Source organism: Rhopalosiphum maidis, chromosome 1 (genome assembly GCF_003676215.2).
Source record: "Rhopalosiphum maidis isolate BTI-1 chromosome 1, ASM367621v3, whole genome shotgun sequence".
Taxonomy (NCBI): Eukaryota; Metazoa; Arthropoda; class Insecta; order Hemiptera; family Aphididae; genus Rhopalosiphum; species Rhopalosiphum maidis.
In genome coordinates this window covers 92908818-92928480 of record NC_040877.1, presented here as the reverse complement: position 1 = coordinate 92928480, position 19663 = coordinate 92908818, and the positions used below count along the sequence as shown (strand labels likewise).

At 25.9% G+C, this 19663-nt stretch overlaps 1 protein-coding gene and 1 non-coding gene across 3 annotated transcripts; both read left to right on the top strand.

Annotated features, from left to right (window-relative positions):
* Positions 1-5017: 5017 nt before the first annotated feature.
* Positions 5018-5090, top strand: Trnam-cau. The gene has a single exon. It is a non-coding gene; the product is annotated as a tRNA-Met (tRNA).
* Positions 5091-8089: 2999 nt separating this feature from the next.
* On the top strand, positions 8090-16615 carry LOC113560607 (putative uncharacterized protein DDB_G0282133). Of its 2 annotated transcripts, none has more exons than XM_026966591.2 (14): positions 8090-8479; positions 10378-10589; positions 10669-10746; positions 11186-11330; positions 11422-11634; positions 12383-12608; positions 14042-14173; positions 14343-14514; positions 14601-14678; positions 14741-14943; positions 15010-15149; positions 15224-15309; positions 15594-15773; positions 15847-16615. In XM_026966591.2, the coding sequence occupies exons 3-14, from the start codon at positions 10693-10695 to the stop codon at positions 15943-15945; spliced, it is 1728 nt and encodes a 575-aa protein (XP_026822392.1). In that variant the 5' UTR covers positions 8090-8479; positions 10378-10589; positions 10669-10692; the 3' UTR covers positions 15946-16615. The 2 variants fall into 2 exon arrangements, with proteins under 2 accessions (XP_026822392.1, XP_026822391.1); XM_026966590.2 differs by having other exon boundaries at positions 14340-14514.
* Positions 16616-19663: the final 3048 nt, after the last annotated feature.

Here is a 19663-nt window from a genome sequence, read left to right as displayed (position 1 = left end):
TATTATCTAATATCTATATAAATTACATTATCTTAATAGTAAATACTTAACTACAATCGACATAAAGTAACCAAAATACAATGGGCTCAGTACCTCACCGTTTATTATGTTCATGGCATGTAGATAGAGCTTGGAGACAAAACATTTGCAAGATAACTGGACCTACACGCAAAGAAAAACAAGGAATTATATATAAAACTCTAAAAGTTCTTCAATCAATGTGTGATGAAAATGAATTTAATAATGCTTTAAAAGAATTTAACCTTGAGCTAATGAATGATCCAGACACTAGAGACTTTGGCATATATTTTGATCGCATGTATGGCAATAGAGTTGGTTTGTGGGCATATTGCCATCGAAAAGGTCTAGGTATAAATTGTAATATGCATCTAGAATCTATGCACAAAACAATAAAATATCATTATTTAAATGGTTGCAAAGTTGGGCGGTTAGATAAAAGTATAACAACTATTAGAAGATATACCCGTGATAAAAAAGTTGAAAGAATTATAAAATTAACTAAGGGAAAAACAAGTACAAGGATTCAGGAAATAAAAAAAAGACACAATAAAAGTACATTACTTGAACTTACAATCAATCTGGATAGTGAGAATAACTGGAGTGTTGAAAGTGAATTTACACCAAGTCAGTTTTATAAAATAAAAAAAATAATGATGATGTATGTTGTCCAATGATATGTTCTATTTGTAAGTTGTGTGTTCACACATTTCAATGTTCTTGTCCTGATTACCAAATCAAGTCTATGATATGTAAGCACATACATTATGTTGCTCTGAAGACAATGTCAACAGAAAATTCTGAAGGTATTGCTATTTTGTCAGCAGCAGATACAGAAAATATAAATTTTGATGCAACTTCAAACAAAGATGATGAAATACAAGTTCATATTAAGACACTTGAAAAAAAAAAAACAGAAAATATGCAAGAACAATTTAAAGAAAAGGCCATTAGTCTAGCCAATAAAATAAACAATATAAAAAACAGTGAACATCTTAAACAAGCATTAAAACAATTAAACTCTTTAGAAGCATTCATTGATGCAACATCAAATAATGACGAGACACATGAAGATTTTAGTAAGATAGTAAATGAACCACCAAATAAAAAACTTAAAACTCAAGACACATTCTTCTCTACAAAAAAAAAAAAACAGGAAAAACCTAACGAATTAATAAAACCAACGAGAGTTGAAACTGAACAGCTCAATACTATACTACTAAAAAAAAAAAATATATTTTAAGTTGTGACGAAACTGAACATTCTTATTTTAAGAAGTAAAATTAATAGATGTTTTTTGATTTTTTTTTAGCACTTTAAATATTATTATTATACTTTATACATTTGACATGTTTTTTAACAACTAAAATGAAATGACAAACTGTAAATTATTTTAACACTTAAATTGTTATTATTATATTATTTATACAACATGTAGTAAACGGAAACAAATTCAAAATAATTAACTTTTCAAATATAATATGTGGTATGTATTGATAACAGCTTAACAATGATAGTGGTGAATAAATTACGCGCATGCGCAGAGTGCATAAGGTGCATTCCTGTGTTTAGACGCTCCTCCGAAGGCTTAGATCATAATCAGGGACTTAGTTCATAATATTATTATACTATGTGATACCAATACTTCGTGGTTCTTACCGTGGGGATACAGTAGAAGAGGGGTACACTCAGTAGAGTAGACCGATCGGCTGATTGAGTGTCGCTTCAATATTGTTCTGTGACAGGAATTAATATATAAAAGTTATCTTAATTCGTGTTCTATGGAGACACTATATTATTATGGGCTATGGCCGTCGTCACGGTGTAAAACAAAAACATGTTGACAGTATCAGCGACAGGTCACTGAATTCGGTGTTCCATATGCGCATCGCCACGAAACTTCTTGCATATTTATCCATTGATAAATTGGTGCTAAGTGTAGCGTGCGATCTACCCGATCTACCAGTCTGGTTTTGGTGATAGCGATTTGTGAACCGCTTAGCATTACCCAAAGATACTATGAGGAGGTGGGCTTTGAGCTTACGTGTATTTCAAAATTATTTACTCGCATATACCTAAAAAAAATTTAAATCTAAATCACATTCACATATAAGTAATACGTTAAGCACAAATGGTGAATGATTTTTTTTTTAGCTATTCTCTATATTCGGGGCAGTAGATTATCACGACATTACGCGTATAAAATTATATTTTCGATTAAATTAATAAAATTATTGTCGTCCAATATTTCAAGGAGGAGGCTTAGGTTCGGAAGCCCCCCTTTCTACGACACTAGAAGGTTGGAAAATTTGATGACGTGAATCCTCAAGTCGATATATCTAAAATTAATTACTAAACTTTTGAAAACTAATAAAAGAAAAATTATGTAGAATAAAAATCCTATTTTATGTTATTACTGTCTCATTTTTATAAAACAATTATTATAAGTATTTACTATTTACCTTGTACATAGGCATGTACGTAAGTGGAAATGTGGATATTGGACGACTATACTACTAACTTTATAATTTAGCTTCTTTTAAACAAAATTCTTTAAGAACATCAGCAATTTAAGGTTTGATCAATATTGTAAATAGCTTGTTACCTATTATTTTATATTATTATAATACACCTATTTAACATAGGTAACTTAACTCGTCTTTACGGGGTATAAAAAAATTGTTCAGCTTATTTTAGGTATTAAGCATATTTTATAAAAGAGTTAATTACTATAGCAATGCTTTGTGAATTTGTACTGAGGAATATTATACATCTACAATTTAGATTCTACATGATGCTATTATCAATGATGATGATATCAATTTTAATTTAAATGAGTTTGGTCTTTTAGAAAGATTTCTTATAAAGTATGTACAATGTATCTAAGTATGGTTAAGGCCTATTACGTATATGTATACAAATGATAAAATCCATTTTAAATAATATAATGAAACAAATTTTCAAAAATTATATGGATTTCACAAGATGACAAAATATGTAACTTTTGGGATAATCATCATCAAACGATCAAATATCAAATTGTAACCTTTTAATCCATAATGACAGGATAATTAATCGCGAATTCTTTCTTGGGATACCAGATTTGAAATTTTGATTTTCTAAACAATTGGGGAAACAGTAGGCTTCGATATAATAAAATTATGTAAAGTATTTAAGGGACAGTCAAAAGAAAAATTAATTATAGAATCAGTTCCATATATTATGAAGTAAACTACATGATTGTTATTTAAATCTGAAAACAACATATAAATTACTACAACTAAATTATCTATCGAGAAAATCACAGTTTAGGACATGTTGTAAAATCACATTTTTTCCATCCATCAATAGTTAAATTTGTTAATGGAAATTTTTTACAACCACATTTGCATTGGAAATCATCTGTATCCAGGTTTTCTATACATAATCTGCTATAGAATTGTTCTACATAAGTTCCCCGAAAAATCAATACAATTATATAAATAATAATTTAATAACAAATAACCAAACACTACATACTATAATTCAAACTATGTGAATAACCCTGAAATGCTGATACAAATTCAGTAAGTATATAATTTGTATTTTAGAAAAACTACGTTTTAATATCAAAATTACTTAAAAAAACTTTTAACTATGAGCAGGGCTCGGGACTTAAAGCATTTGCTTACTTTTATGGATTGACTTAAAATATAGTAGAGTGTTATAGAAGTATGCATGACACATAAAACACGTTCAGTTATAAAATTTGAAAGTACTTTTTTCGACGATTTTTTTAAATGTATGCTTTTTTCTAGTTTTTCTGATTATTTTTGCTGTTTTGCCAGTTTTTCTACTTTTTACGGTTTTATGGTTATGTAATAATTTTCATAATATGTATACCTATGTATTATAATTTTTATTTTTTTATCAGAATTTTTAAATTTATTCAATAACAGATATGTAATATTATATGTATTAAAGTAAATTAAAATTAAAGCAAAATATATAGTAAAATAAAATTTATAAATTTGTTATTCATTTTTTTTCCCCACTTCGCCTACAAGATTCATTAGGTTATAAGACTCATTTTGTGCTGATCCAAAAGTGAGTCTTATAAGCGGCACCCACTGTATTACCTCCAATATGCGTTAACTATACTAAATAACCAACTAATAATTATCAACTAAAAAGAAAACCTATTAAATACGCATTACTAACTACATATTATGTACTTTAAAATTATTAATTTATAATACAATAAATATTTTATTATTTTAGTATAATAAACCTATTTTGATTAGCAAATATATTAATAATATTCTCAATACTAGTATTAATATCTTTCTCAATGTATAATATTGAAGAGTTATTAAATTTTTAAATCCGTCGCGACTATAGTCTGTATGATATTATGTTGTAATAATTATTATATTGATTAAATTTCAGGAAAAAAATATTTTGTAAAGTTCCAAGATTTTGGTAGTTCTTGTAAAATAAGTCCAACGTCCGGCTGGCCACATGACTTTGAAAAATGTTCAATAATTTTTTTTGGGGGGGGGGCTAAGCCCCCCAATCACCGCCTATGGACACAATTCGTGTTACTAAAAAAAAAAAAACTGTAGCATGCAATTCAGTATTTGGGATACAACTCGTTTGCAGCCAAGTATACATAATCGGTAATCGTCAAAATGTCGGAAATATCAAAAAGAGTAGGTATCATTATCGGTTTTTGATAGGTTCTCAAATCCCAATTTAATTTTGAAACCCCAATACTGGTGATTTTTAACAATAATAGATAGCCTTAGCATAATTATAAAACTAACACAGTTATTACCTAGGTAGACTTTATAAAAGAGTATGATATTAAATTATTTATTTTTTATTTATTAATTATTATGTATAATTGTATCCAATATCTATACTTTTAAAGTTTTTAGACTTAATTTAAAAATCTATTTGTGTTTTCTACGTGCTTTAATTTTACTTAAATTACTGTTTTTCCCTATGTCGAACACAGGCCTCGGTAGCGCAGTAGGCAGCGCGTAAGTCTCATAATCTTAAGGTCGTGAGTTCGATCCTCACCCGGGGCAATTAATTTTGCACATTTTATAATAATATAGTTATTGTTTAATAAAGAGGTGTTCTAATTATTATTTTTAATAATATTAAAAATATTATATTATATTGTTATATTATTATTATTATATAATATTTTTATTATTCTTTTGTTATTTTTTTTCGATACATACTTTTAAAATGGCGACTTCAATATTAATACAGAATCTAAATATATAAAATATATATATTATTATATCTTCAAATTTGAATATTTATGTTTTTAAATATTTTATAGTATTATAGTAAAAGTGTATAGATTTACAACACCTTTTAATAGTACATGTACATAATTTGTTTTGACGGAAACGTGGTCATTATGACAATATTGCATTTAATGGAAAAAAGTAAGGAAAAAAAGTTTCTTTTTGTTAAAAACGGACATCACCCATATGGCCATATTTTACTTACTTACAAGTTTCCTTAAGCCTCGCGCTTATAGTATGGCGTATCTAGGTATGTGCCGAGCAGCAATTTTGTGGTTCATTTAATTGTTCATTAAAACTGAATAGACCAATTACATTATGTTTAAGCCTTTAAGAAGCCAGTATAGTTAACTATTGATGCATTTAAAAGATATATTTTGTAAAATGTGTGTAATATTGTATTAAAGTGATTATGAAACATATAACCCAGTAATTCGTCAATGCTTATCTACAGTGGTGAAATGCTTAAATACTTCAAGCAAAGTATATCTAGCTAAGTCTAGGAAATATAAATATCCATTCGACATCATCCATCTATCTCCTTATCCACTATACAAACCTATATTAAATTATAATTTATAACTATATATTTTTATATTATTCAAATATATACCTATTGTAAATTTTTAATAGAGTAGTTAACTACTGAAAGTTACTCGTCATTTATGTATACAATTATACTAATAACTAATACACTTGTTTAATAATATTAAAGTAATATATGTACCTAATTAAGTCAATAAAGGTAACTACATTGATCATATAGTGTACTGTTTAATCAATGCTACATTGCTATACCTATACTAACTAGACTACTAGAGTACCAACTACCTACCAGAGTCTAATCAGTAGTTACTAGTAAGTACAATAACTAATAAGGATATTCATTCAGAATTTCGGCTTCCAACATAACCTTCTCCAGGACACTCTTTGCTCAGTCTGCTCAATCATTAGACCACAAATATGGTGACTGCACTAAATGTAATATCTAATTTTTGTTTTATTATCTAAATTAGTGAATAGTGATAAAGTAAGGTACCTTATGTTTTTGATATGTTTTATCTCGTATAGATAGGTGTTTACCTTTAAATTAACAAATGCATTTTTTTTTATACAAATAAGATGATTAAAATGTAACCATTGATTTGATAATTTTAGGTTACTTATAAAATTAAATGATTCTAGCTTCTATAAAATAAATAAAGAATTACCATACTATTTAGAAATAACTTTTTTTTTTAGATTCTGAAAACGTGCGGAGTGATGAATGTATTGATTTTACAATGATGCGTGTCTTTTTTTTATATTTTATTTTTTTTTTCGTCGGTTATCACGTTTTGGAGTAGAAATAAATGCTTTAATTTTTGACTTCAGCCCTTCTTTGAAAAGGAAAATTCATCTAGTTAGTACCTTGGGGGTAAAAAATTTCCAGCAGACAGGAAAAACCTTGAAAAACTTACGGAAAAATGAGAATTTTTACGCATAACCACTTTTTGACAAAATCAATTTTTTGATTTTGCTGTAACTCAAAAACGAATCATTGTAAATACTTGAAAATTTCACCAAATGTTTATAATAGCGTTATCTATTTACGATTAAATTTTCAAAATATTTAGAATTTTTTTAACTTTTTAAAGACCATTGAAATTTTCGATTTTTTTAAAATGTTTTTCTTGTAATGCCGATAAAAAAAAATTGGCTTTCCAAAAAATCTTTAAAATTTAATACAAGGTTTGTTATAAGTTGTTCTTATTGTAGTAAAAAAAAATCAAAGATTGTTAGTCAAAATTTTTGATTATAAGCATTTAAACTTTAAATGCTTACAAAATTGAAAATATGTCAAAATCGCGAAAATTTGCAACTAATTTTGAAGTTGGAAATTCATAAAATTTTTGTGATTTATATCTAAGGTTAAAAAACCCAACACAAGGTTCTCCATAACTTTTTCTTAAATTAACTGTAAAAGAAAAACTCCAGCGTCAACATAGAAAAAAAATTATGTGTGTTGAAATTTATTTTTTGAAATCGAGTAAAATAACGATATATTACAATTTAAATATAGGTAATAATATATCTAACTAATTATCCTAGACTGACAAATCATCTCCGTTCAGAATCGCGTTTCATATACAATGAATAATGATAGCTGCCATTGCATTCAAATTGTACACATCCATTACAGTAACCTACTCATTTCCATTTCCACTATACAGCAGAGCAATATCTACTTGCCCACCTTTTTTTTTTAAATTAAAAACAAACTTGTATTATAATATGTTATAGTAAACAACCTTGATTAAAGTGTATAATTAAAAATATAACTCTTGTACCTGCCTATGCAATCTATATATTATATTACTATTAATTATTTTTAACAAAAAAGTAAAAGCTTGGTTGATACTGCACTTGACCCTACCACTAAATGCCATAAATTTATAAAAGCTAAAAAGCAATAACGTTCATAATTGAGTGTAATAAAAATCACACAGTGAAAAAAATGTTTTAATTTAAAAAATATTTATTTAGTAATATTTAATATTACACAATGATTATGATAATTGATCCAGGAAAAGCCAAGGGGGCAGATGCCATTACTTGCCCCCTTGCCCCCGCGAACGCCCTTGGACCTGTGTACTTTCAAAAAACCAATGTTGAACTTGGAGCGCAGACGGCGCGACGTCTGCTCGGTGGTCGTGTTGGTACGGCTGGTTCTTAGCCCTTCCATTTTCATACACTGCTATCACAATAATCACAACCCACCACCCTCTACTCAGTTATCGGTGCATCTCCCATGGCTCGGTCGCTCAGACAACAAATTTTGTAACCAACAATAACACTCCCTTCCCCAACAATTTGACGCAAATTGACGCCGATCGGCTAATAGCACAAAACAATAATAGTCCTTGTGGCGCTGTACTCGCAGGTGTTCAGTTTCAGCGTGACAGTGTTCAGTGTTCACTACTTCGGTCAGTCACAGTGATTGTCCTTACCATAATCTGTCGATGCCGATCACGAATTCAAAGTTATAAATCACTAGCGAGCTTCACTGAGATCAGTAGATGTCCGTCCTGCGCGGTCCTCCGATCACCAATTCTCATTGTCATTCAGTGATTCTGGATCACCATCCAATCGTGTTCCCGGTTTCGACATCGTGAGAGGTAAGTTATCAATTATCACCCTGACCCAGCCACCATCAAGTGAATGCTATTATTATTGAGTTGGTCCATGTTATATTAAATTACAGGTGGGTAAGTATATTACGCAAACCCGGATTAAGATTATTGAAGTACCCGTGTCAATTTTTTTTAGAAAAGTTTAGAAGTTTCAACATGAAAACTAAAAAAAAACTGTCCATACTAAATATATTTTTGTTTTCATAAGTAATTAATGATTATAGGCAGGTAACTCGAGTAAATCCGATTAAGGCAATTTTTTTTAGCTTGCTGAATGATGTAATCAAATAATCAAATATTTGTATCATCGTATTAATTTATCATTACACTGATAATAATTTTAAACATCAAAATTAATTTAAAAAGCATCAAGTGTTTTATTTTCAAAATTCAAATTATTTATAATTATATAATTTTTTTTTGGGGGGGGGGGGTATTTATCCCGGTTTGATATTATGTATTAATTATTACAAGAATTATTCCTCTATAACTGAGAAGAATTTTTGAATAGCCAATTTGGGAAACTCGTACCGTTATCTTCTCGTTTCATCTAACAACTATAGTTGTCTACTTTCTGCACTAATCCTACAATATTAATTCCTTAAGTCTATTGTAATTTATATTCGTTTTATACCTTTATAAGAGATTTTTATTTTTCTCATACTATAGATACCTAGTTTCTTATGAGTAATAATTAATACCATAATATCAATTATGAATTAATATAATGATTTTTTATTCATGATCTTGATCTTGACATTCCAATTAAGTTTTTTGAGATTATTTTGTAACTCTATATTAGCCATTATCTAAGTATGTAACCTAATCTACTGTTTGTTATCTGTGTTGGTTTTACTTTACACCAACTTGGTATTTCTGACTTAATCTGTGAACAAATGCAAATTATGTAAAACAATGATATCAGAATTATAATTATTTTATATAGTTAAATCTCATAGGTAAGTAGATTAAAATTATTTATAAAACCTAAACCATTACAATATTAGATAAATTTATAAATTTATTTTTTAAGTATACTTTCCCGACCTAACGAGGTTTGATTTATGTATTTATAGACACCAGTTAGTATAAAATTAGTGATAATTACGTAGGCCAGTGTAGATTATATTTTACATATAATTAAACAAAGTACTTAATGCTAAATAGGTATACATTATTAATCTATAATATTATGTAGGTATGTTGACAATAATTTTAAATTAATCAATATTATTAAACTTCATGTAATTATTTGAATTATCTATTCTATGTAGTTTTGCTTAATAACAAATTCCATGATTTTGACTCAAATAACTAATTATTTTATTATTATTCATTAGTTTTTTTGTTTATTATTTATTTATCTTTACCCAAACATAACTTTCTTACTTCTAAATTGTTTTATTAATATTATATATATATATATATATTCACAATTTATTTACCCATTAAAAAATTAACAACTATAAAAGTAAATAGGTTTAAATGGACAATAGTAATGTGACAATTAGCTATACTACCTATTTTATAAAAGTAAAGTTTGTGTTAAATACTCAATTAATAAGAAGTAAAGTGTAAAAAACATTTTACTATGAAATGATGTGTCAAAAGACAAATAATTGGTAGAAATTGAGCCTTCCATTTATTTAAAATATTATTATAAGTATATAGTTGTAATGTAAAACTGTATTTTATTAATATTTTTTGTAATTTAACATGCAATAAATTCATAATGCCTATCATATCTATTTGTTTAAGAAATGAATAATATGTGTTTAGTTACTCAACAATAAAATTGTATTTTTACAATACTTGGATTTTGTCAATATTGTAACAGTTGTTATAATAATAATAATAATAATTATTATTATTATTTTTTACAGATTGATTGTTTTGTTTTTGAAATACTTCAGTCATTAATATGAATATTAACTTTTACATCTTTATATGTTAAAATTACGTCTTGTATCAACACATTTCCTAAAACAACCATAAAGTATTAAAATGTGCCGTGATTGGGATATGGTTATTTAAATTGTATACATTTGAGTTATAAAACTGTGTCAAGCTGTTGAAATTACTGCAGTGGTTTGCAGTAAGTAGTTGTGATCTCCATTAATTTGTATTTCGTATAGTTGTGTATTAATTGTAGTAATATACATTTTTATTTTCAGGGAATTACCCAGAGTTTGAATTGCATGAAAATGAAACTAACTTTGTGTTGTAATGATACACATATGCTTAGTAAGCAGGTAAAATATTTCTATTGTTCATATTATTTAATATTACAGCAAATAACATAATTATTGAATTATGTAGTTTCTTTTTTATCTACTGACAATAACTTGTAACCTTGGGCAATCTTCCATGTACAGACTACTTCATTTATATGATTAATGGTGATTTGTTTTTAGTAAAATATGTGGTCTACAAGTTTAAAAAAAATACTGTTTTAACATTTTTAAGGACAATATAATTAATTTATTATGCTTATTCAATAATTTTAAATTTTGATGTAATATATAATTAAAGATACCTATGTATTTTTAATTAGAAAAATCTTGTTTAAGTACAATTTTAGTTATATTTGGTTATTATTATTAATTACTATAATTTGTATTTTAAGCTGTATATATTGGATTGAAACTTTAATTTTGAATAAGTTATTTTACTAAATCCTATTAAATACAGGTTGAAACAAAGTTTGAGATGTTATTAGAAGAATATAATTCAGAAAAATTGATTTTGATTGGTATGCCATTAGAAAAATTGCCATTGAATTGTGACGGATTACCACTTATTGTAGAAAATATAAATGATTATATAATTGATAATGGTATTTATATGGATTAATAACTATCACAAATTAAATTTAAATAATAAATTGTTTAATTTTAGAAAATTTGTTAATATATATTTATTTTTAGGGTTATATGAAGAATACCTATTTGATGAAACATATTCTGTTAATGGACGTAAAGCCAATATTATTAGTGCTTATGAATTAGTAAGTGGTTCAAGAAAAAGCTGTAAAACAATAATGGATTTTGATGCAGTAGATGTTGCATCAGTATTGGTTATGTGGCTATACTACTTACCAGAACCATTGATATCTTCAAAACAATTTTCAATGATTTGTGGTAATATATTTATTTACATTTTTTATTATAAGGATCATGTTTAATATGCTACTTACATCACATTCAGTAGTTAAGAATTAAGGATACTATATAAATATAAATTAATTTAAATCAAAATCAAAATATCTTTTCTATTTTAGTTATTTATATTAATTCAAATTTGCTTGATAGTATAACATCATATTAAACATATTTTGCTACATATTTGGATATCCCTTCTATATTAAAAAAAAATGTGTCCAAGTGAAATAATTAATTTTTTTATTATTGTGTAAAATAAAGCAAAATAAATGTTTAAATATTTCAATAAATATATGTATATATTTTAATGTTGATATACATATATATATATTATATTGATTATAATCTTTTCAACAATTCAAATTCAAAATTAGTTCTGTAGAATATTACTATTTCAAAAATATAAACCAAATATTGATGGTCCTTGAACTTACTAGCCATAATTTAAATTAACATTATTATTTTTAGAGTATGAATCTGACCACGAAGAAACAAATTTGTTGGTTCTATGTTTTTAGAAAATTAATAGCCTTGTCTTTAAAAATGTAGATGACATACTAAATGAATTAGGTTTTCATGTAAGCACCATCCTAAGCGGGTGCTTACCATTGTATTAATGGCAAATAAAACTATTGTTTTATATTGCTAAATAGTATATTGTGACAAATGACAATTAATAGCATAAATATAATATAATAAAATCCATATAATTGTTCTATGTTAATAGATCTTAATGTCAATAAAAAGAAAAGTGAAATAATGAGTTCCATGAACAATTTAAACAGACTAACTTTACAAGGAATAATGAACATTGTAGATTCTTATGAGAAGCAACACCCGTCATATAAGGAAAAACTTGGAAATCTTTTTACACTGCTTTTAACCAAACATGCTGATATTATTAGTCGAAATAATTCATCACAGTTCTTAAACAATTTAAAGATTGTTTTGATGTAAGTTTTATTTATATAAGCATACAATTAAACAGAAAAATTTTATTTTAATTTCTAATAAAATAAGGTTGATTTACCTGAATTAAGTGATGTAATATATAACACACTGGCGTGTACTCTACAGATTAAAAAAAATCACAATTACTCAAGTTAAATTAAATAATAGTGTTACCTTGCTATTTGATTAAGATCAAGTATAATTTGCAATTAAATACAAGGTTCAAAGTGATTGTAATACTACAGATATATTTGAATAGATCAGTGGTGCTCAATCTGAAGTATATACAATTTTAATGGTTGATTACAAAAATATTATTACCAAAATAAAAATTAGTCTCATATTAACTGTTATTACAATATTTAGTGAGAGGTCTCCTTAAAATAAAAAAATAATTTGGGAGAGTCATGGATCTAAAATGGTTGCAAATGGTACATCACTGATTTATTTCATTGATAAGTATGACCATAATATTATAACAAATAATTTAAATGAATACTTGATGTATGAAGTGGTGCTTCCAATGAATCAATAATATGCCCAATTCCACAAAAAAAAAAAAAAAATTAAATAATTACAATTATGTACGAAAAAGTAAAAAAATTGTTTTCAATTTCAAATAGTTCTCATTTTCTCAATCTGATATCAGTATATCATTGTTATAAAATATAAATTTATGTATATCTATATTATTTAAAATAAAAAAATGTAGGAGGGGACCTTTTTTAGTTTTGCACACAAGCCCATATTTGGGATAAACCGCCACTGAAACTTACAATCTGTATTTATATAATACAATAATTAAATATAAAGATATACACATCTATATGTAATTAAATTAATTTGATGAAGATTATTCATTAATAGAACTCTTTAATACTTGATTTTATTTAATTTAAATTAATATATGGCACCATTGTCCTTTGAGATGACGAGAAGAGTTGTCTGAGAGATTATAATTATTAAAATAGAAGTTTGATAGAGAAAGGTATATAGGGTGTAATAGGACTATTTAATAAATATAATAACATTTGTAATGGAAGTTTGTCAAATAGTCTTGTTACACCTTATATACTGTATTGTTATAATGAATCTTGTATATCTATTCTATTATATAAAATCAATAAAAATAAATATAAAAGTATCAGGATGGTTATAAAGGGAGATTATTAGTACACCACTTCCAAAAAATAACCCATTACTGATTAAGTGTATCTTTATTATCATCATAATAATTATAGAATAAATATTAATTAATTTTTATTGTTCAGTTATTATAAAGAATGTATTTCTTAGATGTATCAAGAATTGTGAAATATTTAATTTGTACATTCATTATTTTTAATTAATAATATCATTATCTATTGTGGTTGTTCAGCAATTAAATAATTTTACATAAATAGATAAATAATTTTGCAATTTAATTTTTGTATAGGGAAGCAAAAATGAATAATGAAAAATATAATAATATGTTCAATAAAAATTCTTTGGAAATCAAATCAAATACCAATCAAAATGATAATGATTTTCATAAAAATAATCTATGTAATAAGAAGAATTCATTTCGGTAAGTTATGTTTAAATTGAATGGTTGCTATACATATTATTTTGAATATAGTACTTCCATCGAATGGGGCAACAAGGTAATGAGTAGTCTGGGAATTTTGGTTTATTTAAAAATTCGAGTTGACGTGTACAGGGAGCTGAATGGCGTTTTGTGTTGATGCTGGTAGCAGGTCGTTGGGTGATGATGGATTACATATGAAAGCTGATGCGGATGATGTTGATGAAACAGTGAAGAAATGTTCAACTTTGATTAAATCATGTAGCTGTAACCTGACTGAATTCATTTCAGAAGAGGATATTCATTACAATAACACTTTTAAAAATGATTCATCTTTTGATAAGGTACAATTTAATAAGATTTCTTATATATATTGAAATAAATATATTTACAATTTAAATATTTAATCAATTTTATTTTTGTTGTATAGAGCAATTTGAATACTAAACCAATCGATAAATTATCTGATGATAATTCTTATGATAGTTCCATTTGTGTAGTTAATGAGGTAATTTGAATTTCCAATTCAATTAGTAATACAAATTTTTAATTTGATTATGTTTGTTGTAGATATATAGTAGCCAAATTGATGATATGAGAAGTATAGAAAGGACCATGCAGATTCATTCCAGAAGTACCATAAAAAGAACCAAAAATAAATCTATTAAAGGTCATGTAGAAAGAATCTTGAAGTCAGGATTTTTATCAAATGAAGAGAGTTTGTTATTGAAAAACACATTAGAACTTATGAAAATACTATCAAAAATTAAAAGGTTTGTACTCAAATAATATAATCATTTAAAAATATCTATTAATATTTTAATTCTTTATTTTGGTAGCATTCAAAATCAAATTAACATTCAAAGGAGATGTAGAGAGGATGAATTTAGTTGTGAAAATGGAAAGACCAGCAAACGTTTATCAGAATTACATTTTTTAAACAACCGCCTCGAACAATTAGTCAATCAAAAAAATATTTGTATGTTCTTATTTTAGTGAATATTAAACTTATTTGATTGTTGATCAATTTGGATGACATTAATTTATTTTTAGATTTAATGAAAACTGGATTATCATATGGTAGATCATACAATCGTACAGTTTTGAATCTCAAGAATGCCCAAAAAGAAGCTTTTAAGGTATTTAATGTTATTTTAACATTAAACAAATATATAATTTTTGTTTTAATATTGTCTGAAACTATTCTCTGTCCAGTGAGAGAATGCGCTGCAAATTGACCAAAATCAGTTTTTCTGTACATTCCCCAATGATACCCATCCATAAGCAAACCAGTTTTGATAGCATGGTGACGTGGGAGATTGCGCAGAATCGGTGCATTCTCTCGCTAGACAGACTATAATTCACAGCTGAATATTTTTGAATATTCTTAACCTAAATGTATTTATGTTATTACATGTTTTAGTTATACGAAAACGAAAAAAATAACAAGAATAATCAAAATAAAAACTTTGATAAATTAATTTCTGACATTTACAATATTCAAATAGTTCTTGATTATTTGGAAAATAATTGTGGTGGTAAGGAGTTGCCATGGAGGTCAAGTAAAGGTTGTCCAGGTCACAGAAAAATGAAAAAAAAACAGGTAAGTTCCATATATTATTCACGATTTACTTATCACCCTTAGAAAATAACATATCATTATTTTTAATTTTTAGTTGAACTGTGTAACTGTTGTATCTGATTTGCAAACAATTGGTGAACATGAAGTTATGGAAATCGTAGCCCAACCTTTATTTATAGCAGTGGAACAGTAACTTGTTTTAATGGTAAATTTAGTCGGCAAAGAAGTGGTCATACATTTTTTTTTTACTTATATAATTCTTAATAACTACAACTACAAAATTATTTTATAATTACTATTATTGTAATCCTATCTAAAATTACTAATTAGTAATATTATTTGAGACTTATTTATAACTGGTGCCTTTAAATTATAATTAATGTATACTAATTAGAATTTAATAGTAATTAAGAATTACTAATATGTTATATATAAACTTGCAATAGTTTTGCCTTGCATTCTTACTATTTTTTGTACAATCTATTTAATTATGGTTATTATATTTTTCATATTTACTTAATAATAACTTTTAAGATATATTTTTTTTTAATGAGGGAATTCCTTAAATTTACAATTACAATTAGTGGTAAAAAATGGTTTTAGTAAAATCCAACCTATTGCCATTCAACCATGTTGGTATGTGATTATAAGATTATATCATTGATTAATGTTAATGGATTTTTTTAAATATATTTAATTGATTTGTTGTCAGTAATTATTTGAGGCTTTTACTGGAGTAGTTGATCTACTAATTGTTAAGTGGTATTAAATCACTAAACCACTTAAAAGTATAATTAAATAATATTTATATATTTTTGTATTAACTATTTTGATTTTTGATGGATTAAATTATTTTATTTATAAAGTAAAAAAAATTAAAAATAGCTTTAATTTGTCTAATTCAATTTAATTGTTGTGAACATTTTATTTTTGATTAATGAAATAAATCTTCTAGAATGCTCTTTGAATAATTATATTGACTGTATCAGTGATTTTAATTAAATTATAACAAATATATCAAACAATAATTATAAATGATATAAAAACCCCAAGAATTTAAGCAGTGTTTATAGTTTATAAATTTAATAAGTACCAGGCACAGATCCAAGGGTAGTGGATATTGATCTTGAGCCTCTCTTCTCCTTATTTTAAATTTTAAATTTTATATATTACATATTTCTTTACATGTTTAATAAATTGTTCATACATCTTACATATATATACATATATATGAAGTTATTATAAATTTATACATTTTAATATTAACTTAAACTATATTTTGAATGAATATATAATATATATATATATATTATATGGATTTTAGATTTCAAACTAAGTTTTTGTAAAATTATTTATTTTTCTCATATTATCCATATTATTTATTGTTATCTTATATTTATTGTAACACATAGTCTGAATCTTAATGTTGTAGCTCAACTTAATTTTAGTTTTATTGTAAATCTAAATGTTTTGATTTTAAGATGTAATTACAATCATATAGTTAGTTAAGTTCATTGTTTATTAAAGTGATTAACTGGTATATAAGTGTTGAATACTGTTTTAAAACATTTTAAATATAGTTGTTTGATGTTTATAAAATAATTTTTTAAATTTTGTTTTTATATTATAGGTACAAGTATTTACATATATTTTTAGGGTTTTGATATCGAAAAAATAAAACGATATTTCTCAGGCAAATAGTAAATAGTAAATAATTTGTGAATGGGGACCGAGAGTTCAAAAAGGTTACCGACCATTGATCCAATACATAAAATTGATAAGAATAAATAAAGTCGTTATAAGTACACCTTAGATCCTGGACGTAGTGAAAAATGTATAATGATTTACAATTATATAGTTTATTTTCTATTTGCCATAAATTCTTGTAGCAAATATGATCTATTTGGTACTTTGGTTGGTAAATAGTAACATAAAATAAATAAATTCAGATCTCGCCATAATATCAGAAAAACAAAAAAACTGAAATAGTACCATATTTATATGGTGTTATTTTTTTGTGAAAAATTTTACCAATTAACTATTGAAATAATAAAATTAAAATTAAAAAAAAAAAAATCAGGATATACAATTATTATGATTTTACGTGTGAAATTAATTAGATACCAAAAGTTTCGTATGCAAGACAGCTGAAATATAAAATAAATCCTATAATATTACAAAGAGTTCTATAAAAAAAAAAAACATATGATCTATCACATTATTACAATATTTATCATCGTGGCAAACGACAATCGTCGTCATTCGTAGAAGACTGTAATAATTCTAATAGTTTTATTGAACATTCGTTAAACAACAGCCTTTAGTATATGACAAGTGCTCTCATTTTTATAAAGTTTTTTAATAATTCCATTTTGAAGAGCAAAGAAGACGAATGAAGAATAAGAGCTAGCTGTTTCTTCGGCAGTGGTGCACGTTTGAACTGTAAATTTGGTTCCTAACAACGTCAAAGAATACTTACGTAAGTTAATTTTCCCATAACTATGGAATATTAAATGTATCTTTTATACTTAAAATAAATATTTATTGACGTGTACAAGCTGCTATACTCGGATGACAGACTTATATTTATTTCCAATCGTCCAATGCAATGGTCGGCAACCAGTGAGCTATTGTCTACGGCCCGCTTTAAATTCTAAAACGACGAATTTTTTTTATTTTAAAAGTTCTAAACAATATTTTTTTGCATAGTAAATAATTTAGAATATAAAATTTTTATTTTTTCTGGCGCCGAAAAAGTTTTTTAATTTGTGAATATGGCCCGAGAGTCCAAAAAGGTTACCGATCATGCATTAATGATGAAATTGCCAAGAATAAAATAAAGTCGTTATAAGTACACCTTAGATCCTGGATATGTAACGAAAAATGTATAATGATATTACAATTATATAGTTATTTTCTGTTTGCCATGAATTCTTGTAGCAAATTATATGATCTATTTGGTACTTTGATTGGTAAATAGTAAAATAAAATAAAAAATTCAGATCTCGTCATGATATCGGAAACACAAAAAAGCTGGAAATATTACCATATTTATATGGTTTTATTTTTTGGTGAAAAATTTTATCAAAAAACTATTGAAATAATAAAATTATAATAAAAAAAAAATTCAGGATATACACTTATTATTATTATTATTATGATTTTACGTATGAAATTAATTAAATACCAAAAGTTCGTATGCAAGGCAGCTGAGATATAATAATAAAGCCTATAATATCACAAAGAGTAATATAAAAAAAAACATATGATCTATCACATTATTACAATATTAACATCCGTGGCAAACGACAATCGTCGTCATTCGTAAAAGATTGTTAATATTCTAATAGTTTTATTGAACAGTCGTTAAACAACAGCCTTAGTATATGACAAGTGCTCTCGTTTTATAGAGTTTCTTAATAATTCCATTTTGAAGAGCAAAGACGACGAACAAAAAGAAATAAGAGCTAGCTGTTTCTTCGGCAGTGGTGCACGTTGAACTGTAAATGTGATTCAGCTCGATTTCTCCGAACAACGTCGAAGAATACTTACGTTAAGTTAATTTTCCCATAATTATAGAATATTAAATTTATCTTTTATACTTAACATAATTATTTATTGACGTGTACAAGCTGCTATACTTGGATGACAGACTTATATTTTATTTCCGATCGTTCAATGCAATAGTCGGCAATCAGTGACTATTGACTACGGCCCGCTTTAAATTCTACAACGACGTATTTTTTAAAAAATTTTCATTTAAAGTTCTGTGGAATATTTTTTGCATAGTAAATAATTTAAGAATATAAAATTTTTATTTTTCTGGCCCGAAAAAGTTTTTAATTTGTGAATGTGGCCAGAGAGTCCAAAAAGGTTACCAATCACTGGTACCAATGTAAAAAATAGCCAAG